Source organism: Thrips palmi, unplaced genomic scaffold (assembly GCF_012932325.1).
Source record: "Thrips palmi isolate BJ-2018 unplaced genomic scaffold, TpBJ-2018v1 HiC_scaffold_8, whole genome shotgun sequence".
Lineage (NCBI taxonomy): Eukaryota > Metazoa > Arthropoda > Insecta > Thysanoptera > Thripidae > Thrips > Thrips palmi.
In genome coordinates this window covers 7,262,658-7,285,149 of record NW_023144635.1, presented here as the reverse complement: position 1 = coordinate 7,285,149, position 22,492 = coordinate 7,262,658, and the positions used below count along the sequence as shown (strand labels likewise).

Here is a 22,492-nt window from a genome sequence, read left to right as displayed (position 1 = left end):
GGCCCGCCTGTCCGCCAGCCCCAGCAGCATGGAGCAGGCCGTCAGCGGGGCGCTCCGCAACACCGAGCCCCGCGCAGCGCGCACCGACAGTGTAATGGCCCGGCTGACAACTCGTCTACCAGTGTTTTCATACTCGGCGACATTCTCCGCGGCCACCCCGGGCCGCCGCAGCCTGGAAGGCCTGGACGGCCTGGAAGTGGGCCCGGGCGGGCGGCACGGCACGCCCAGCGGGGATGCACTCCCAGCACGTCGCCGAGAACCAGGACGACGACGACGACGGACTGCCCAAAGAAATTCAGTCGAAAAAATAAATCAGAAAAAAGTGATTACAGATCCGGAGGCAAAAAGTTGCAGCCGGCAGCAGGTACACGCGCATTGCGTCTCGCTGTCGTCGGCCACTACCCTGTCACTGTCACGTTACGTACTGGACGGCGCACACCGCGGCACGCCCCGCCCCGGCACGCCCCCACCGCGAGAGGGGCCTGTGTTCCCCGGACGGGTCCTGCCGTCTGAAATCCGCTCCATTTCGGCCCGGGAAGGAGACGGCCCTTCGGCACGGGGCGGCAGCGGGTCGCCGGTCGAGACACGGCTTTGCTGAGTCTGCAGCGCACGGCGCCGCGCACCGCTCACGACTCGGCGCATTAACATCTAATTAATTAGCCAAGCCTCTATCCGAGATTGCGCCGTCTCCCTCGCGCTTGAGTCGTCCCGCGCGGCCGCGAGAGAGACGGACACAGCGGGCCGTTCAAGGGCTCCACGGCGCCGTGTCGCGGGCTGCCTACCGCCGCGGCGAGCGAGTGATAGAGAGAGACAGAGTGACTCGATGAAGACGTGCCGACGACGCCGACAAAAACAGGCCGGCAGTATCAGGCCGAGTGGATCGCGCATCCGCGGCCGGCCGGCAAGGCATAAAGGAACAATGATAATTAATAACATTTTTGCGGACCGCGCCGCCGCGGCTCTCAGCAGAGCGGCGAGCGCGGCCAGCCCGCCGGCGAGGCGAACGCCGTGGTATAAATATTTAGTACGGCGCGCCAGCCTGCGCCAGCCAAGAACCAAGGACCGCCGCGGCGGCCGGCAGTCGGTCGCTTTGGGGCTTTGGGGTGCGCGGGGATGTAGTCCAGGGCGCGGGCGACTTCCTGCACACACACGCACACACACACACACACAGCCGTGGCGACACGGCCCCATTCATAAAGCCAGCAGCACTCCTACGCGCTACGGCACGCTACGCGCCTCCCCGGCGCACGGGGCAGGGGTACCCGTCGTCGCGCACCCCGCGTTCCCTTCGCCTCCACCGAGGCCGGGACCGAGGCCGGGACCGTCCTCCGCCCGACGGACGACGGCATGGGATTGTCGCCGGGATCATCCGGTCGGATTACGGATACAGCGGGGGCCCGCGCGGCCCCGCCCCGCCACGCTGACAGACGATTTGTCCAGACGGCGGCGTCGCCGTCGTCGGCCGTCGCGGCGGCCCCTCTGTCTCTCTCGCGCCCCTCGCGGGGCCTTGCGGGGCCTTGTGGGCCGCCCCGCGGGTGCGAGAGGGACGGAGCGAATCCGAGAGAGAAAAGGGAGCCCAGATGGATGGGGCACACAGTGGAGGGCACACGGCATGACAGCAGCGCCACCTCGCGGCCAAACGCGCCGACTTCACAAATCAAACTCGCGGCGCACGCAGTGGCACGCAGTGGCACGCAGTGGCGGGGCAGCACTTACGGAAGTGGGGTCCTGTGTAGCGCCAACAGCGTCACGGCAGCACATGGAACAGAGAGAGGACACATCAGTTAGCCGCACTCACACACACACTCACTCACTCACACACTTGGTGCACTTGATCCACCAGCGGCACCGTGACGCCGCGGTAGCAGTCGATAATTATGGCGGTCCCAACCCAAATCGGACAGTGTGGTGGTTAGGTTAGGTTAGGTGGAGGGCGCTGCGTTTAGGCGTACCGACATTATCCACCTTTCACCCGGCCAGGCGGCCACTACACTATGCAGCCAAGCAGCGAAGCTCCCAGCGAAGCGCCGCCACCGTCCGCCGTGCAGGCCGTTTCCGAACAGAGCCCTCGCGTCGCTCCGTCTCTCTCGCACCCGGGCGGCGTCCCGGAGGCGCGCGAGAGAGACGGCGCGACGAAGCGCTGGTCCGACCGTAACGCGCGCGACCTTTCAAATTGTGCCTAAGTGGCCGCAATTTTCATTCCGTTCGACGCCCATAATAACGTTTCGATGGGAACCAAATTAGATGGAAATGTATTCCTCTGGTGCGGTGTGTGGCAGCGGGGAGGGGGGGGGGGGGGGGAGGCTCGGCAGGAACCCGAGGGTTTAGATTACGATCGGTACGGTAAGCGCCAAGCACAGCGCGGGGAGGGGGCAGGGGGAGAGGGAAGGCCAATCCTACGGCAGCACATGTATGGCGAATAGCAGAACCAATATACAACCGATGCCAGCATTCCCTGTTTGATACATGGCGCCACCGTTTTCAGATTCGTCCGCCGTCACGAGCAGAAAGAACCCCCTGTTCGAATATTCGCGAATTGTCGTTCGGATTTTCGTTTTGGCGGGAAACGTTAGTGGCCCCCGCAGCCACAGCTCGGGCAAATAGAGCAACTCCCGGCCGAAACGAGCACCCCCGCTCGCTTCGCGGAGTAACGCCTAACTGCCCGGCGTTTATGGTTCACGGCGAGCGCCCCGGGTCTGTTTGTCCGTCTCTCTCTGCTCTCGCGGCGCCGAATGGCACTCTCGGACGAGTTGACGGGGTCCACGGGGAGCGGCAGCATCAACTTGGACTGGCCGCGGCCGCTCGGTTGGTTGACCTTGGTCGACCTTGGTCGACCTTGGCGGCGCGGGAGGACGAGGTTTTAAGATTTAAGGATGGACGTTCAACAAACGGCTGCAGTGCGGAAAAGGCCCGCCGGCCGGGGCAGCGACCACGGCGTCGCCCCACGGCCCCCGTCCACGCCCCGGCGTCGACGGCCCTGAAGAGCCCTCCGAAAAGGCCCCTGAAATTGGAACAGATTGGCTTAATGCGCGGTGCCCGTGGTGCCCATGGTGCCCGTGGGTGCCCCGGCAGCCCCTTATCGGGGGCCGCATCTACACGGCTAACGTGGCTTCCGTCGGCGCGTCGTCTTTGGCCGCGTCGCGGAGGCCGGCGGGCCGGCGGGCCGTCCAGGGCGGCGTGGCGGAGTCCGGCCGGGCCGCCGCGGGCAGTACACGGGGGCCTGGGGCAGGCTTGGCACGGCGCGGCATCCGCGCAATCACGCACACCATCGCCGGTAGGCGGCGCCACCGGTCGCCGATATCGCCAACCGCCACGCCGACCACGCCGACGACGGCGAGCAGACGCGCACCGCCGCCCCTCGCGGTCAGCGCGTCAGCGCCTAGGCCGGCGAAGACAGCCTGGCGACGGACTGCGGGCCTAACCGCTGCGGACGGCGGCGGGGCGGCCGAGGTGGCGGGTCCAACGAGGTGTAATGCAACGTAATGGCGCTTCACACCGCCCGGACCAGCAGCCCGGCAGCCCAGCGCGGCCAGACGGAGGACACCCTCCTCCCCGGCCCCGCACGGCCCCGCCAGGACCCGCCAGCGGCAGCCGGGCAGCCAGCGGCGACGACCCGGACCGATAACATCGCCAGCAAGAGTGTGGATTCCAGGGACCTGGAGCCTGGAGCCCGGAGCCCGCCTCTGGAGCCTGGAGCCTGAGAGGGACGATCGGCAGCGGGATTCCTCCCCCTCGCCAGGTACCTGCCTCTCGTCTTGCGCCCTCACACACACACACACACACACATCGCGACACGGCGCGTTCCAGCGCAAGGAGCAGCGTGGAAAGTAATTCCCGCCAAGTCTGGCCGTGGAGAGGCCCAGTACGGCGCCCTCATGCCCGCCAAAGAAATACTTGCAATATCGGCTGGATGTCTTGTGCCCTTGGTTGGCACGGCTCCAGCGACCTGTCCGGCGTGCCGGGCCTGCCGGGCCCAACCAGGGTCCCCTCGCCGGTCCCCTCGCCGGTCCCCGCCCCGTCCGGCCGAGCTGCGCGCAGTGCAGCAGCGTCGCGCGGCGGCCGTGCCAGGACACGACACCTCCATCCCCGTCCGTGCCGTCCGCCCCGGGGCGGGGCAGGGCAGGGCAGGGCAGGGCGGGCTTTGGAGGGACCGTCGCGCCCGCCTCGGTCCGGGGGCAGCGAAATTAATCCAAATTATACCCCATTCTCGCGCGGACCCTCCAGGAGAACAACACGGCCGCCGAACGACCGACGCGAGCCGCCGCACTACGCCGCGCTGATGCATGCCGAAGCAGCAAAAGTAACGCTGAATTTTTCATCCGTGGGGGCGGCGCGCGGTGCGCACTAGCTGTCAGCGAATCACTGCTGTCAATTAAGGCGGAGGAAGAGAGGGGGCACTAGCCGAAATTCCAAACCCACCGCCTGCTTCATTTCTCCGCTAGTGTTTTTGTTTCCCCGCCCTCTTTAACTATTCGCGATGCAACGCGCGAACCGTCAGCGGCCGCCGTGTTCCTTGTCAATTATTTCATTGATGGCGTCCTCGGCGTCCCCGCCGTTCATACATTACGCGGCCGGCGATAGCAAGCGACAAAAAAAAATATACTAAAAACGACCAAGGAAATGGCGAGCGGCCGTTTTCCACGACGGTGACACAGCCGAACGCGGCGGCGCGGTTTTTCTAGGACGGCAGCCGAACCGTCCAGCGCAGCGTGGCCGGAGAGAGGACGACGCCGTCTCCAGCAGTCTCCGCGAGCGCCGGCAGGTACTTGATGAAGTCCTGCCGGCAAAAAGCGCGCCTCGTCGCGGGCAGCCACCGGACAGCCGCCGGGCAGCGCGGCGACGATGGGAAAATGCACTGCGCGCGCACTGCACTGCACTGCACTCTCTGTCCGAGCGGATTATCAATCAAGGCGCTGTCACGCGGAGAGGCGCGGCAGAGTGCAACGCCGGGGTCACACGTTCGACAGCAGCGTCATTCCGAACCGCGGCGCATCTCTCTCGCACCCCCGCGGGACGCCCCGCGAGTGCGAGAGAGACAGCGCGACGGAGGCAGCTGGCCAGCAGCGCGCGTCACAACGACACGCGCCTGCCGGAATTATTGATAGTGGCCAAATAAAGGCGGGGCGGCCGAAATGCAAGTGCATGTCCGGTTGAAAGTTGAGCGGGCGGGCCGTTGGCGGATCCGCGGGGGAAGGGCGACAACGCGACCACCACCGCCACCTGTCAATACTAGGCGAGGCGCATAGTGCGGCCCACTCCGCCACCCCGCGGCCCGTTCGCGCAGCCCTGCCGAAACCGGGGTCCGCAGGTCGGCGACACGGAACGCCACTCCACCGCGCGGCTGGGGCTTTGTTGACAATTCGCTTGCAGTGCTTGCCGAGCTTGCAGTGCGCTAGACCGGCCGCGGTCCAATCAGCGGTCCATATCTGCGGCGTATCGGGGCAGCATCGGCCAGGCGGCCGTCTCCGCGACGCCGCCGCGCCCGGACGCCTCCCCGAAGGGCCCCGCCGCGGATAGAGACGCTACGAGGAAGCCCCGCAGCACCCGCCGCCTCGCCAGCCCTGCGGCCCCTGCGGCAGCGGCCCCGTCCTCGGCGTCGTCCTCGGCGTCTTCGCGCGCCGGCCTGACACCCTGCGAATTTATTGTGCTGATTGCGGCACCAGATTGCGGGGACTCTGTCCGGCGTGAATGCGCTGCCGCGGTGCTGCTGGCCGGCCGCGCACCTGCAGCAAGGCAGCACCGCCAGCACCGGCAGCAGGGCCTCGGCCACGGCCAGCGGGGCGAGCAGTCCGACGGCACCACGCTCGCCCCCCCGCCGGCCCAGCGCACTGCCAGTCGGATCCCGCTGCCGTTCTGATGACTTCCACCCACTGCACCCCCTAGGCAAGGCACCCACCCTTGGCGGAGACTTGAACGAGGGAGCCCCCCGCCCCCCGCGCGCCCCCTCCGCGGCCCCGCCATGGGCCAACACGCTCGCTAATGACGCCGAGATACCGTCGGGATGCGCCGGGGATACCATCGCCACCAGCTCGCCGATAAAAGGCGCCGATAGGCATCTGCCTTGCAAATCACACCGCCGCTTTCGGCGTCGCCCGCCGCCGTCCGCTTCGTTGGCCAATGCGTGTCGCGGTGCCATGGGCCGCGCCGTGGTGACAGCGCCGGGGCTATTCGGGTTTGGGACAAGTAACGTCACAAAGTTGGTCAAAGAGTCCTAGTATATATAGGATTTTGGGTGGCCACTGCGTCCGATCTACTTGCGGTCAACGGCCTCCCTCGACGCCCTAGTATTCTTAAGACCCCACTCTTTCATGCCCTGTATCGGGAAGACGTTGACCACAACGATTTTGGCTTTGACCGCAACGATTTTCCGACCAAGTTGGTCAAAAAGTGGTCGAATCTCGGAAATTTGCTGATTTTGCTGACTTTGGGTGGCCACTGTGTCCAATCTAGTCGCCGTAAAAGGCCTCCCTCGACGTCCTAGTATTCTTAAGACCCTACTCTTTCATGCCCTGTATCGGGAAGACGTTGACCACAACGATTTTGGCTTTGACCGCAACGATTTTCCGACCAAGTTGGTCAAAAAGTAGTCGAATATCGGAAATTTGCTGATTTTGCTGACTTTGGGTGGCCACTGTGTCCAATCTAGTCGCCGTAAAAGGCCTCCCTCGACGTCCTAGTATTCTTAAGACCCTACTCTTTCATGCCCTGTATCGCGAAGACGTTGACCACAACGATTTTGGCTTTGACCGCAACGATTTTCCGACCAAGTTGGTCAAAAAGTGGCCGTATCTCGGAAATTTGCTGATTTTGCTGACTTTGGGCGGCCACTGTGTCCAATGTAGTTGCCGTAAAAGGCTTCCCTCGACGTCCTAGTATTCTTAAGACCCTACTCTTTCATGCCCTGCATCGGGAAGGCTATTGACCGCAACTAGTTTGGGAGTGGTAGCCTCACAAAGTTGGTCATGAAGGGTAAAAACATAATGATGATCGGGGGCCTTTTGGGGGCCAGTCCGAGCCTGCTCCACAGCAGGACCATCCGGGTCCCATGGTGCGCAAGGTGTGAGTGTGTGGTAGTCGCATGGTCGCTGCCACTGCCTGTCGTGTCATGATGACCATGAGGTGAACCCACGGCACCGTCCAATGGTGAAAACATTGGTTGCGTCTCACGGTGACCCTTTGGGTGACTTTGGTCGGCGCGGCTCCCTGGTGGCCGTGGTGGCCGGCCGGCATGCAAGCGCGCCGCGGCCGGCGAGTATCGGTGTCCGAGGAAGTGTGTTTCCCTCGCCGCATTCCTCCATCCATCAGGCCAACGCGGCCGGCATGGCGGCCAGCCCGCCGGCCCGCCAGCCCGCCCAGATAAGTGCGTTTGCTTGTATCGCCGGCCAGGGCGGCCAGGGCGGCCAGCGGGTAGCACGGCCGGGGCCAGGGCTGTTCGCAGTGGCCGAGGCTGCCGCCGGTACACCAAGGCTCATCGGGGCCCTGGGCGGCCCCGCGCGGCTCTGCGGTGCCCTGCGGTGCCCACTGCACTGCGCGCGGCGATGAGGAGGCAGCTCAACGGAGCACGGCCCGGCATTGCGCCACTCGAGAGGGAAAAGATTTTCGCGGACGCAGAAAGAAACCGTGATTAGGGCAGAAAAAAAATGATAAAAACAACATGAAAATGACGGAAACAACGTACGACTGCCTTAGCGGCCTCACCGCGGATGCGGGTCGTTCGCGGCCGGCAGGAAAAAGAGAACAAGCGCGTCGTCACAAAGAAGACGACGACGTCGAGGGAGGAGCGCACGGCGCGGGCGGAGCGGCGGAACAAGAAACTCGGCTCAAAGTTGAAACAACGGCGATGGGGTAGCAGGCAGCAGGCTCCGGCGGCGGCGGCGGCGGCAGCGCCAAGTTGGATGAAAATGAAGCAGCGGTGGCGGGGGCTGCGGGCGGTACGGGGGCAGCGCGGCGAAGCGCGTGGGGTGGCGGGGCGTGGCGGGGCGCGGCGCGGGGATGACCCTCCGGCACCAATTAGGACTTACATGTTCCATGATGATTATAAACACACACACACCCGCACACACAGCGCCAAGGTGTGTATGTGTGTGTGCGTGAGCGGGTGGATGGAGGGGGGGAGAAAGTGGTTGCGCGAAATGAGCGCGGGGCTTGGGGGCAGTTCCGTGGGGATGTGCCGGGATGTGCGATGTGCGGGGAGGGGGCGCGGCGGGGCGGGGCGGGCGAAGTCTTTTCTTTACGACGCGTAGAACATGCAGATAAGATACTCCGCATTACGCGCGCGCGTGTGTGAGTGTGTTAACCAACCCCGCGACCTCCGCGACGTCCTCGGCGCGCTGCTCGCGGCCTTGCAAGGCCTTGGCCGTGCCGGTGGCGCTCCCCACGCCGTGCCTCGCCCGACCGCAGAGACAAAACGGGGCCGCCGAAAGCCGCGAGGGCCAGGAAGGGAGAGAGGAGCGAGTGCGCGAGTGCAGTGAGGGAACCTGAGGAAGTGTTGACGGCGTGCTGACGGCGGCTTTGCCTTCGGGGAGCCTCGTTGTCGTTTTGCAGTGCAGGGCCGGGCCGGGCCTGGGTCGCCGCCACGCCAGCAGGTCGAACAGCGCCCGATAATGAGATTCAGCGCCCAGCCTCCCGAATGCAAATCAAGTGCGACGGATGACTTTGGAGCGGGGCGCAGCGGGGGAGGGGGCGGACGGGGTAAGAGGTCACTGAAGCTTATTTATAGCAATCCCCTACGCGTGTTTGCCGGATTAAGGCCGTCCGGGGGGAGCAGCCCATGCAGCCAGCGCAGCCAGCCTAGGGTGGCCACCCGGCCGGCCGGGATATATGAGCCACCGTGGCCGCCACCGCGCGGCCCGCGCACCGTCGTCGTGGTGGTGGTGGCGCCCCCGCCGGCCCCGCCTCCCACCGTCATCAAGCACTGTGTGTTCCTGGCCATGATGGAGTGCGGGGGCGAGAGGGCACCGCTACGCCCGGCTACGCCGCTGGCTAACCCTGGTTATCCCTCGCCAACCCTGACTACGCCGCTCGCTAACCCTAGTTATCCCTCGCCAACCCTGACTACGCCGCTGGCTAACCCTGGTTCGCCGCGACTACGCCGCCGTCACGACGCGGCCCCCGCGGCCCCGCCACTTCCGGAGCTTTGCTAATAAGGATCGTTAGGCCAACGGAAATCCACGGAGGAGAAAACAACCAAAACAACAACAACAGCAGCAACAGCGATCAAAGGGTTCGGCGATACGCGACAGATTGGGATGCAGATAATTCTCCGCGGGGGGTCCTGGGGGAGTCCTGGGGGCGGAGGCGCTCAGGTCCTGGAAGGCGGTCCCGGAGGACGCGCGCGCCACTAATTAATGGAAAACTTTTATCTCGGGGAAAAGGACTCACTTACCGAATCCGCCGGCGACAAAGCGGTTCAAGGAGACCGATTAAACGGCTTGTAGACATTCGGCTTACGTCCAGAGTGCTCTAGCCTCGACCGAGGCGTCAAGGGAGACGTCCGACAAACTCGTCCTGCTTTCTGGAAACGGCCTCCGACTTCGGCAATGATAATCAAGGCAGATTACGCGGCCGGGACGAGCAGCCATCCAGGCAGGCAGCCAGGCAGCCAGCCAAGCAGCGCGGTGAATGAAACTACACGGACTACACCGTAACCCATTCGGAGCGTGGAAATGTAATCCCAGGGCCAAACAGGGAATCAAACTGGACCTGCAGAGGACCTGCCCCCAAACTCCAGGCGCCGCCCCGCCCAGCATGGAATCGGACTCGAAACTCGACGAGCAACAAATGAGTGACTCCGCCTTCGATACTTCGATGCCTCGACATGCGCCTATAGATGGAGGCGAGCGATAGCCAGGCGCCGTGCGCATATATACCCGTTATATTAAATCTCAAATCCCATTACAAGCGATTCCGCCCAAACAAATAAACAATAAACAACGTCCGCGTTCATTGAGTGCTGCTGCTGCTGCTGGCCAGGGCCCGAGGGCCGCTACCAGAGATACGCCATCTTCGGCAAACACAACATATTATAAAACACACAGACACTCACACAAACACACACAGAGGGAGTACCCGTCACAGCCAGGCAGCCAGCCAGCCGGCCGGGCTGCAGCAAATTGTCGCGACGCTGCGAATGCAAATGCGCGAAATGAGCCAAAGAAATAAGCCATCAAAAAACAGGCGCGCGCCATGGCGAGCTTTTATTGTGTGGCCACAAATTGGAGTCTGAATGCTGCTGCATGCTGCTGCATTCGTTGCGCGGCTTATCGCTTATCGATGGCGCGGGGAGGAAAACCGCCCATCGGCGAGCAGGCCGACTAGGCCGCCGAGCACACCGAACTAGCCAAGCGCCACCCTGCCCCATGGCCCTTACAGTGCAGGTTCGGCGCGGCCCTCCGCGGTGCCGCTGGCGCGTCCGCGGCGCGGAGCAGGACAAGCAGAGGAGACGGACGACACGAAAACGACCACGACGACAACCAGCGGAGCGACATCAGTCAGCCCGGGCCGTCCGGCCGGCCACGGCCCCGGGACAGTGAGACAGTCCTGGCATTACGAGGCATCACTGTCATCACGGAATCCCCAATTTTGATTCATTCCGGGGCGCGGCGGGGCGGGGCACAACGCGGCCCCCTTTCCTCCAACAGCCGTTTGCTGGTGAAATTAGCCGCCGCGAGTGCCCCGCACACACTCCGTCACGCCGGCCGTCGCGGTCGATCGTGACCGCCAGCAGGCCGGCCGGTGGGAACCAGGAGGAACCAGGAACTAGGAGAAACAGGGGCACCGCGGCAAAGGGGTAGGCACCCCGCCACGGCGACGCGTCTTGCGGTCCAGCACGGCGCTAAAAATAAAAGCCCGCGCCGACGCGGCCGGGACTCGAAGACGCGCGTGGACGGGACGGGTCACACAGTCACACCGCGACGTCGCTGACTTCCTGCACCGCCTCGCCTCCGCGCCGCCCCGCCACCCCCTCGGCGGCCACACCGCGCTCAAACGCAGCGGCAATGATACTTAATTAGAACCGATGAGATGGCACGGCACGCCGCCGTCCTCCTGTCCGTCGCCGACGTCCCCCCCTCCCCCTCCCGGCCGGCCGGGGCACCGAGGCGCCATACAAGGCGCACGCTGCAAGATGAATGGGTTAATTCTGCACTGCACATCGCGGCAGAGAGCGCGGCGGCCGCGCGCGCCGTGCGTGCGAGCGAGACGGCGAGCTCGGGGCAGAGCGGGACAGTAGCCGCGCATCGGAGAGACAACAATCGTATAACTCAATCAACGGCTCGCGCAAAAAAATGGGCTCCGGCCGAGCGAGCGCCGCGCTGCCGAGCCTGGAGGCCGCCAGCCCGGCCGCAGCCGCGCCGCCTAAAAGCAGAGCGCGGCCGCCGACGTCGCCGACGTCGTCCTCGGCGACTGGTTCCAATCATAAGGCCCTCGCGATCGGCCGTGTGATTGTGTCAGCCGCGCTCTCGACTTCATCGCGGCGCTCGCTCCGGCCGGCGCTCCGCCTCCCTCGCGCTCACGGCGGAAGGGGTGCGAGAGGGACGGTCTTAGAAACAGGTTGCGACTCCGGAAGGGCGACACTTTGGCGACGCCACCGAGTCGCGTCCACCGTAAACCTCTTTGTGCCGCGCGGCCGGCCGGCCGTTTCCGAGGTTCCGAATTCCCGCGAGCAAGAAGCGCAGCACGCCGCGCGTTTGGCGGCAGATTTGCTCGGCGCGCGGACACTGTATATCGTCCGGCTGATGGAGACCGCCGGGCTGCAGGAAGGCTGCAGGAAGGCTGCAGGAAGGCTGCAGGAAGGCTGCAGGAAGGCTGCAGGAAGGCTGCAGGAAGGCTGCAGGAAGGCTGCAGGAAGGCTGCAGGAAGGCCGCGGCCGGGAAGGGCAGGGCAGCGGGATTCGCCGAACTGCGGACGGGATGCCGGGAAGGAGGATGAGGATCGGGCAGAGGCAGCCAGACGCAGCCAGAGGCTGGCGACGGAATATGAGTTAGAGCGGCGGCCAGCCTTTTTGACAGCGGTATTTAATAAAGTGTACGTGCTCGGAACGCGAGAATACGTCATTTGTAGACAGGTCGCACGCAGAAAAAAAAGAAAAGAGCGGGACAAAACGAAAACGGACGAGACGCGCGGTGCGTCCAGCGACTCCAGACGGGCTGGACGGGGCGGGGGGCGGGGCGGGCGGGCGAGGACGCGCGGACTCGCTGGGCAGCGCGGCGCCACCGGTCCTGCCGTCCAGCAGCGCTACTTTCGGAACACGAAGCAGTTCGGGATAAATCGTCAGCCACAATAATAAGCCAGCGGACGCCCTCCGATAACAAGTTCATTATTCGAGCTAATTGGGCTTCCCTCGGCCTGGGCCTGGGCCTTGCCTTGCCTCCGCCTTGGCGCGGGCGCTACACTGGCGGTACTGCTCCCGGCCCGCGGCCACGACGCCGAGCCGCGCGGATTACATCTCGAACCCCGAACCCCGACCCGGACGGACGAAGGCCCACGGCAAGGCCCACGGCCCCCGGCGCCGCCAAGATTGCACACTCTCGTTGCTGCCGACGGACTTGGTCTCGACGGCGCGGGGCGGGGCCGGGCCGGGCCGGGACGGCGGCGAGGTCCAGGGTCGCGCCGGTCAGCGCCGCGCCGTAAACTCGGCCGACGAGGGGCACGGCGGGCACGGGACCGCGGCCTGGTGCTCATCAACGAGGGCACCCCGACGTCTCTCTCCGCGCCGCATTGGCAACGGCTGTCTCTCTCGCACCCCCACGGCGCTCCCAGAGAGCGCGAGCGAGACGGAGAGCGCCTGCAGGCGGGCGCGGCGCGCGGCGCGTCACTCCGGCTTCTTTAGCGGGGAGGCGGCGCCCCTTTGCAACATGCAGCAGTAGTAGCGCGAGTCGCCCGGGCAGCGGCCAACGGTGCAGAGCGGCACACAATCGAGCAAGCAGCGAAAACAAACATGAGCCGAAGGATGAAAAAGAAAAATGATAAAGCGGATGCAAAGCCGCGGGGTTATCTAGTCGTCTGCTCTGAGCCGCAGGCTGGGCGCACCGCGCTCCCACTACACTGCTAGTGCCGGTGCAGTACGGTAGGGCCGCAACAATGCACAATGGTGATACGCGTGACTCCGGGGCCGGCACGTATACTGCTGTACTTGCAGTGCAGCGGCGGGGCGGCCAGTGTGGTGGCCGAAGGGGCGGCCCAATCCAAACGGAAAGGCCTAACGAGGGCCTAACGTCACTCGGCAAACGACCCCCGCCTGTGTGTGAGCAAACCTTCCTCCGGAGACGCAATGCAAAAAGTGCAAGCAAGGACGATAAAAAGTTTTTTGGATTTGTTTGTTGTCAATTTTCCTCCGGCATGCGCAAGCCTTCCTACACCCATAACACCGCTGACACGGCGCGCGGCGCGGCGAGGCGCGGCACCAACTTACGGCCCAATTTCTCGGCGCATTAACTGGCTTTGGCATTACGCCGCCAAGCCGCTAGCGCGTTGTTTGTTCTCCGCGCTGCCGAGCGTGCCGTGCCGAGCCGTGGCGCGCCGTGTCCAGTGTGGGTGCAGCGCGACGCACAGCCTTGGGCGGCCGTGGCGGCGGGCCCATATCCAGCCGGTGCGCTTTGGCGGCGCTGACGCTTTGACGGCTTTGCCGGTGACGGGGTCGGCCGACGAAGCGTCGCCCCGCTCGCCACCACACCATACCACGTCGTAGAGAAGGGGACGACCGGGCCCGCAAAGGCCCGCCAGGCCCGCAGCCTGTCGCCGGAAAGCACCTGCTTTCTCCGGCCTCTCACTTCCACCCACCTGTAACACAACAACAGGACACGCATTACGATCCTGCGCGACGACCAGAGCGCTTACACACACACACACACACACACACACACACACACACACGGCGGGACACTGACCCGCGCAAAAACACGCCGGCTTAACGTCATAATTAGGTCCGACAGACAGGGCCTGGCCCTTGGCCTGGCTTGGCCTGGCCGCCCCGGCGGTGACAGCGGGGAATGCAAGTCGATCGGCATCGCGGCCAGCCAGCCAGCCAATCAGAGCGGCAGCCTTAGCCGCCGCCGCCCCCTGGCCCCGCATGACCTGACAGCACCGCCGCCAGTGTGTGTCCGTGTGTGAGTGTATGTCTGTCTGTGTGTGTGCGCGCGCGGTCCGCGATGTTCCGCTCCGGGGAGGTCCCGTCCGTTCAGTGTGGGAACAGCGGTAGTCGCAGCCCCAGACGCCACGCCACGCCACGGCCAGCCCGCCGCTGCTGCACTGCACACGACGGAGCCGCGGATACAGATTGCGATTGCCTCGGCGATACCCCGCGCTTACAGGGCTCTTCAGGGAAAACCAAACGGCATGCAGAGACGCACGCCGCGGGGGACTCTAGGCCTAGCCTTGGCTACCTCGGCGCGGCACGGCGGTGCGCCGCCCCCGCCGCTTGCTTCCCGGACGTCGGCGTCGTCGGCGCAGCATTGTGGCTCGGCGTCCACTTATGCGGAAAACGGCAAGGAGCAAGCACCAGGAACGAGGGCCCGTCATTAGGGGCGGCCTCCTTGTCCTCCTCGTCCGCGCGGGGCGGGGCGCCTGGCGGCAGGCCGGCCCGCAACACAGGGGAGCCCGCCGTGACGGCCTACCCTCACGGCGCTGAGGCCGACGCGTTCAGGTCTCCGACGGCGCGGCCAGGGCGGCGGGCCGCGGCGGTCAACGTGATGGCGGAGACGGAGGAGGCGAGGACGAGGACGGAAGCAGGGCTTGACGCCTCGCCCCGCCCCGCCTCCGTGTCGTTGGCACGGCGACCACCGCGAAGCCAGGCGAAGCGGACCAGCTGAGTTAATTATGCGCATCGGACATGCGGAATGGTATCCGCGGAGACGGCATCGGACAGCATCGCGATACGGCGGTACGCTGTAAACGTCGCCATTACGGCCGCGTGGCCACGCCGTCCGCGCCGTCCACACTGTTGCGGCGGCCAAACTGGACCGCCGGGCAGCCTCGGCGAACATCGCTTGGCGGACGCGCCGTGCCGCGCTGCGGTCCTCCCTCGCGTGGCCCGCGGCCCGCGTCCGCGACTCGAAATAAACGCCTCTGGCTGGCCGCGCGGGCTTCGCTCCGCCCCGCCCTGCCCCGCCCCAACGGCCCACGCCGCAGCCGTCCCGCCGCGTCTCTCTCGATGGCAGATCCATCACAACGTCCGAGGGGAACTGAGTGGCGCGGCAGCTGCCGGCGACGTGCTCGACGCCGAGGGTCGCGGCCCGCTAAACGGCGGCGACGGCCGGCGGAGCTCCGCCACCGCGAGGCCGCCGTCGTCGGGGGGCAGCCCCGAGGCCCTTGGCCCTGCCAGCGTCGCCTTGAGCCCCGCGCACCGCGTAGCCGGCAGCAGTTGGCGACACACGCATTTAACACCCACTGATTCACCGGCGATAGCCATCGCACCATTACAAACCGGTACCACCGCACACCGCACCATCGCCGCCGCGTCGCCGGCATCCTGGTGACGGCCAGGCGTCGCAAGCTGCAGGCAGGGGCGCCAGACGCCGCACTCCGCCGCGTTCCTCGCAGCGCGGCAGCGCGCCCCTATCTCCGCATCAAGGAACGGCCACTTCTCGGTGTCCAGCTCAATGCCGCCGCAGAGCGGCCACCGCGCCGCCCCGCCGTCGCTCTGTCCCTCTCGCACCCCGACGGGACGCCGCTGCCGCCCCACTGGTGCGACAGAGACAGAGCAGCCTATCGGTCTGCTGCCGCGTGCCAAGGTGAAGAAGGGCCTCAAGCCGAACGTACACGCCGGCACGCGAGGCGACGCGAGGACAAACGGCGAGGCATGCAACAGCTTGCCCGTTCGCTCGGAGACACAGAGACAGACGCACGCGAAGGCTCGCGGAAAGGAGTCCGTCGCCGCGATGCAACAGCGAGAACTCACTTCAATTTCAAACACTAGCCAGAAAAAAATGATCACTTTTTTGTGAGGGGGGATTAAAAGACAAAAAATTACAAAAAATGCGTGAGCGGCTTGTGATGTCACGTGTAGGAAAGAGTGCGAGGCAGCTGTACACGCCGCTGTCCCTCTCCTGCTGACGCGGGGCGCGGCGACGCGACGGGGAGACACGTCCGCACCGCGTCAAGCTAAATGTGCCGTCAGTGCCTGCGCCTCGCTATCGGCCCGCGGCCCCGCCCCGCGGTCCCGCCCCGCCAGTTGCTCCACCGATCACTTGTCAAGACCCGTGTAGCGTCCGGCGTCACACTGTCACACGCGCCGCGGCGCGCCGGCGAGGGGATCGGCGGCGACACTTACTTCGCCGCGTCGCCGCCTCCTCCAAGCAGTGCCAGCGCAGCGCCACCGCGTCGGCGAGCCGCCTCCAAACGAAAACGCGGGACAAAACGACTTACATCTGTAACCGCCCCGTAGTTTAATTTTCCGACACAGCCGACACGGTGCGCTGCATTTGCATGGGTGGGGCGGGGCGGGGTGGGCGGGGCGGAGCGCCCCGAATTAAACAGAGCCCCTACTCCCGCCGCAACGCGCACAACGTGTTCGGCTCAGCCCAAAGTGATAAACGAGCGACCCGGCCGGACCTGCCAGTGGCCGCAGCACCGCCGTGGCACCGCAGCACCGCATCGCATACCGTAGAACGGGGTAATATGAGACAAATTTCGAGGTTTTATGTGAATTTCCCCCTTTTAATCTCAACTTGAGGTGCTGAGGTGTTCATCACTTGTTCATTGACCCTTTGGCTACACTCCCTCCAAATTTCAGATTTTTAGGTGCAGTAGGGACCTTTCAATAACCTTCGGAATGCCGTCCCATATTTCCCTGCAATGTGGGGTAATATGAGACAAAAGAGAAAAATGGTAAAGAAGTATGGAAAATAAACTCATTTAGGTGGGTTTGGAGCTTTTTAAGTTCTTTTCATTCATTTTAAAGATGATTGGGGACTATAATGAAGGAGGGATAAAATCTGGAGGGAAGAAAAATGGGTGTCACCAAAAAGAGCTGAAAAATGTCTAAGAAGTCATGAGTTGTGCCTGTCACATGAAAATACTAAACGAAGAGCATAGATGCCGGTCAGGTAGTAAAACAAATTCGTGTTAAAATCATTATTACTTGAAATTAAGAACAGTGGAGTATGTTTGGCCTTATGTTTCCAACGAAAAGAGGTGTCTCTATTTTCCCTGCAAGGTTACAAAATTGTATTCCATCTGGAACAGGCGGCCCGGGAGTAGACATAACAGAACCAAATTTTGTCCTGATTATGTTGACATGATTGTCTACAGATTTAAACCTCGTTCGGACGAGAACCAGAGTTCCAACCGAGGTTTCTGGGGAGGTTTTTACGAACTTTATAAAACTTGTCAGAATTTAGATGATTTTCGTTTGGTTCTTAATAATCCTGGCGAGTCTCTGATTGCCTTCGTGCGTTTCCCGTGATCTGCTAAGGCCTCCTAGATCACGAAAAAAAATTCCCGATGGTCTTCTGAACAACCGCTTGAGAGCAACACGACAAAAACCAAAAAAAGTGCGCTTTGTCTCTATTTTCCTTCATGTCTCATATTACCCCGTTCTACGGTAGCGGATAGCGGCGTGGCGCGCAGTGCCCACCGCCAAAAGCAGCAGCGCGGCCCCGCCCCGCCCCGCCCCGCCCCGCCCCGCCCCGCCCCGCCCCGCCCCGCCGCCTGTTCCGGCCAAACGTCCGGCCAGCCGAACGTCCGGCGGTGCACTGCAAAAAAAATTCTGAAATTTAAGACATGAAAATGTCTTAATTTAATAACATTTTGAAATGATATGAAAACTCAGAAAAGTTTGTGAAAAGTGCTACACTTTATTACATTTACCAAAACTAAAATGAAAAGTAATAAATAGTTGGTAAATTTTAAAACCACTTTTAAAACTTAGGAACAGGGTTGTCAAAATTAAGATTGCCTGCCAAAAGTAAAAATTGGTTTCTTAAAATCCTCATGACTGATGACTTTTCATAACCAGATTTCTCAAACTAAATGATTGAAGTTAAAGTTGAACGCTTCAGTGATAGCTGTAACATTCAACGTAAACCGAAGGTTTAGTTTGATTACTTCACGCAAACTGTCGACAAGCCACTTCTCACACGGTATGGCCCACAGTCAGCCGCTGGGTTCAAGGTCAGGTTTCACAGACCTGCCGCTAGGTGGCGCTTAGAGCGCCGTGTCCGTTCCCGAATAAGTATTTCCTATTTGTATTTCTAAAAGAACTTCTTTTGCCAAATGATACCATCTATTGCCTTAGTAAATGTCTTCTCTAGCCGCTAGCTGAAATTTTTAAACAAAATATTCCACTGGAGTTGAGTAAAACGCATAACCATGTTGCCACTCGCTGGCGTCTGCTGTCGGCCATTAGGTTAGGTCCAGGCACCTCCTCCGCTGAGGCACAGTCGGAAGATGGAAGACATACATATCTATGGCCTTCGTGCTCCGACTATTTTTTGACAACCGACACTGCTATGTGACACGATGTGAGATGCATTTCAGAATTCTGACATCCACACTCGAAATCGGACGTCAATGTAGAAGTTCTTTTCTCCCACTTTAGTCAAATGTTTATGAATTTTAATAAACCATGATCTATGAATTTTAAAAACTTGGTCATTAGTTTTAAGAGGAGAAAGTTTCTTACTTTTAATAGCAAAAAATCTTTGTAAACTGCTTCACAAACTAGTTTCTTAAAATTAAGATGGATTTTTTTTGCAGTGTGGGCTCAGGCTCCCCGTCGCCAAACCGACTCGGGGAGCGTCCTGGCCGAGGTCCTGACCCACCCCACGCACGGCCGCAGCCCTCTGACTCTTTTCCCGCCAACATTTGAACTTCCAGAACCCTTTGCACCTCCGTGCCGACGAGCAGCGCGCACTTTGCGAGGCCGGGCTGCCCCGCCCCGCCACCCCATGGCCGTGCCGCGCTGAGTGCTGGCGGTGGTAAAAGCAGCGCGGCGCAGAGCGCGGTGCGACATGACGACTTACTTAGCGCTTAATTAGAATGAATAAGTTTGGTGTCGAGTGCCGGGCCTGTAAGGCCTCTCTACACCAGCCGACCGGCCAGTCAGCCAGCCAGCCAGCCAGGCGACCAGTCAGCCAGTCAGCCAGCCAGTCAACATCTCCTCGCACGAGTAGTGCCGCGGCGTAGCAGACACCGCGGCCGAGGAGGTGTCCCGACCTCGGGCCCAACTCTCTTCTCTGATGAATCCGAACACTGCGAGAGAGGGGGAGGGGAGGGAGAGAGAGCGCCGCTGATCCGCGCCTCGTTAGCGCGGGCGACCGGCAAACACGTGTAAATAACCGGCGGCCCGGTTCGTCTGATTCATCGCGCACACTCATTAACTCATGGCTGCTTTGCTCTGCTCTGCTTCTGTTGGCTTTCGCGACCCGCGCCGAGGGCGGCGGCATCCGTCATCCGCGGTTCTCTGTCTGTCAGTCTCTCTCTTTCTAGCGCAGCGACGCGGCGCCGCGGAGGGAGAGCGGCCCGCCGGCAGCAGCCCCCGCGGTCCAGCAAGGTGTCGAGCACTAATCAAAGGGCTTGCCGGCGGACGCGCGGCACCGAGGCCACGACGGCGACCTGGCGGCGAGCGACGACGGCGACCTGGTGGTGGGCGACGACGGCGAGCAACCGCGGAAACACGCGGCGGCGGCGAACGTGTCGGACAATTTGTGTCCGTCTGGTTATACGGGTACCGAAAACACCGCCGCGGCGGCCCCCAACAAATGACGCGGTCAGGAACAGGTGCGCGTCGCCGGGCCGGCCGGGCCGATCCGAAGAACCGCTCTGTCTCTCTCGCACCCCTACGGAACGCCCCGTGCGTGCGACAGAGACAGAACGTCGACGGGATCACTCTGCCCGGCCGGCTGGCTGGGCCCCTCGGCGGCCAGCTGCAGCGCGCGCCGCCATGCCGGCCGCCATGCCGCCATCGAGTGCGACGAGGACGCCAACAACAGCCTAATTGGATCGAGTCCATTTCGCGGGGCGCAGCGGGCGCGGCAGTACCTATGGACGCGCTCCGCCCCGCCGCGCTAACAGAAATTTCGTGCACGGCAAAAGTACCGCCTGGGATTCCCAGGCGGTGCCTGGAAAATAGGCCCTATTCCCCATGATGCGCCTGGGAATCCCAGGCGGTACTTTTGCCGTGTGTCGCCTGTCGCGGGCCGCGTGTCGAAAGAACGCGCCGCGTCGTCGTCGTCCTCTTCTTGACCGCCGTGCCGCCACGCAAACACTCCCAGCGATTTTCGAGAAGAAGGACCCGTCGCCATCGAGTGAGACGTTTGTGTGACTGCCGCCATCGAGTATGCCGTGCCGCCGTGCGTTCCCCGGGGCCAAGTCTGGACACGGAGGGGGCGCCCCGAGGCCCCGCTCTCGGCCGGAAATGCGCACGCCGGGCCGCCAGGCCGCCGGGCCACGCACGAGATGCGCGTTGTCCTTTGATTCCATTTCGTGACGGGGCCACTTTTAATGAACAGTGTGTCAACAATCCGGGACGGGCGGGGCAGCGGACGGCAGTGCCAGGGCCCCGGCCCGGTCCATGCCTTCCGGGAATAATGTTCGTGATCCGGGGAAGCCGCCGCCGTTTACCCACAGCCAGGCCCCGCTAGGCCCCGCTAGGCCCCGCTAGGGGTCCGTGGGGCCCAAAGGGTCCGCAGGGCCGCCCTACGCATGGCTTGCCCCTCGCCCAAGGGCGCGTCGCAGGGACGGCGGGAAGGGCTGCCCGCATTCCACGCGACATCTAGCGAGTCCTTTTCTGGAGCGACCTCTTCCTTATTGCTCCCTCAGGCGGTTTCTTTAGCTTTCTTCCGCGCCGTTCCGACCGAATCTCGCTCCCCGGCGCTAGTACTAGCCAGGGGAAGGCCTTCGGCCTCGATGCTGAGCTGGATTCTGCTGGAGATGGAAATGCATTTTCATCAGTAGTAAATTTGGATGTGTTTATTTTGAAAATGAGCCTCTTTTCTTTTTGGGGGGTGATAGCCAGGAGGTATGCTTTTGCGCGAAGGATTGTGATTCGGCAATGGTTGGTTTCTCCTTGAATCGACGGAAGGCTATTTAATAATCTAAAACTAAATGTTCCAACCAATCCTAACCTAACCTAACGGGCTCGTGACAGATCTTACTCTACTCGTGACAGATCTTACCCTACTCTCGACAGATTTTATTCTCAAACTAAATGGTCCAACCTAACCTAACCTAACGGGCTCGTGACAGATCTTTCTCTACTCGTGACAGATCTTTCCCTACTCTCGACCGATCTTATTCTCAAACCAAATGATCTAACCAATCCTAACCTAACCTAACGGGCTCGTGACAGATCTTACTCTACTCGTGACAGATCTTACCCTACTCTCGACAGATCTTATTCTCAAACTAAATGGTCCAACCAATCCTAACCTAACCTAACGGGCTCGTGACAGATCTTTCCCTACTCTCGACCGATCTTATTCTCAAACTAAATGGTCCAACCAATCCTAACCTAACCTAACGGGCTCGTGACAGATCTTCCTCTACTCGCGAAAGATCATACCCTACTCGCGACAGATCTTATTCTCAAACTAAATGGCCTATGAAGCTTGGCATACGACTATGGAGCTTGGACTATTGAGCTTGGACTATAGAATATGGACTATGGAGCTTAGACTATAGAGCTTGGACTATGGAGCTTGGACTATGGAGCTTGGACTATGGAGCTTGGACTATGGAGCTTGGACTATGGAGCTTGGACTATAGAGTTTGGACTATGGAGCTTGGACTATAGAGCTTGGACTATAGAGCTTGGAGTATGGAGCTTCGACTATGTATACGCATATGAATATAGTAAAAATAAACAGAGGAAGATACCTCTTGTAAACTAAAGGTATCGGGGGGGGGGTCGGACAAATGAGCTATTCAAAATCCCAAACAGGGTGCTTCGCTTCGCTCAGCAACCAGTTTGGAACCGTCCTCGCGGCCATTTTTCGCCGGGCCCTTGGTCGTGTCCGCGCCGTGTCCGCGCCGTGTCCGCGGTCCTCGCCTAGCCCTGTCGCTGACACGCAAACGACTGCCGCGCGCTGCGCCTCCACGAAAACACGCCTCGTTTCCCAGGTGTTTACAGAGTCGCCCGTATTTCGATCAGCGCGACGACGCCGAGGTGCTGCCGCCTCACGCTGACGTCACCGAAGAGGGCCGCCAAATCGAAACCCCGCAAACGGGAGCTTCTTCTCCTCCTTCTTCTTCTTCTTATCACGGCGGACTATCGCGCTGGGCCTTAGGCCCTCGGAGATAAATATCCCATTTCCTGAGGTGTGAAGCAGGTAGGCTCAATATGGGTGGCATTTGTCTCAATAAGAATGTCCAGCCGTCACGAGATGGGCCGAAGATGGGCCGGCCGGCGCCGCTGGGTCGGGAGGGAGGGAGGGGAGGGGAAGTCGTCGAAATGACGCGGCCGAGGCGTCGACCACGACAATCCGGATGGCGCAACTCGGTGAACCGCGCCGCTCTCATGGCCTTCCGATCCACCAGCCGAAAACGCGCGGTGGTC

General features: G+C 62.1%; 1 protein-coding gene across 3 annotated transcripts in view; it reads right to left on the bottom strand.

Annotated features, from left to right (window-relative positions):
- The window catches only part of LOC117653220 (ankyrin repeat domain-containing protein SOWAHC), a 76,851-nt gene that overhangs the window by 24,796 nt on the left and 29,563 nt on the right, over positions 1 to 22,492 (bottom strand). For 2 of the 3 annotated variants that reach the window (XM_034398739.1, XM_034398737.1), the window contains exon 6: positions 1,716 to 1,728. In XM_034398739.1, coding sequence (XP_034254630.1) covers positions 1,716 to 1,728 — 13 coding nt within the window. The remainder of the gene's footprint in view (positions 1 to 1,715; positions 1,729 to 22,492) is intronic. The other variant, XM_034398738.1, reaches the window with a different exon arrangement.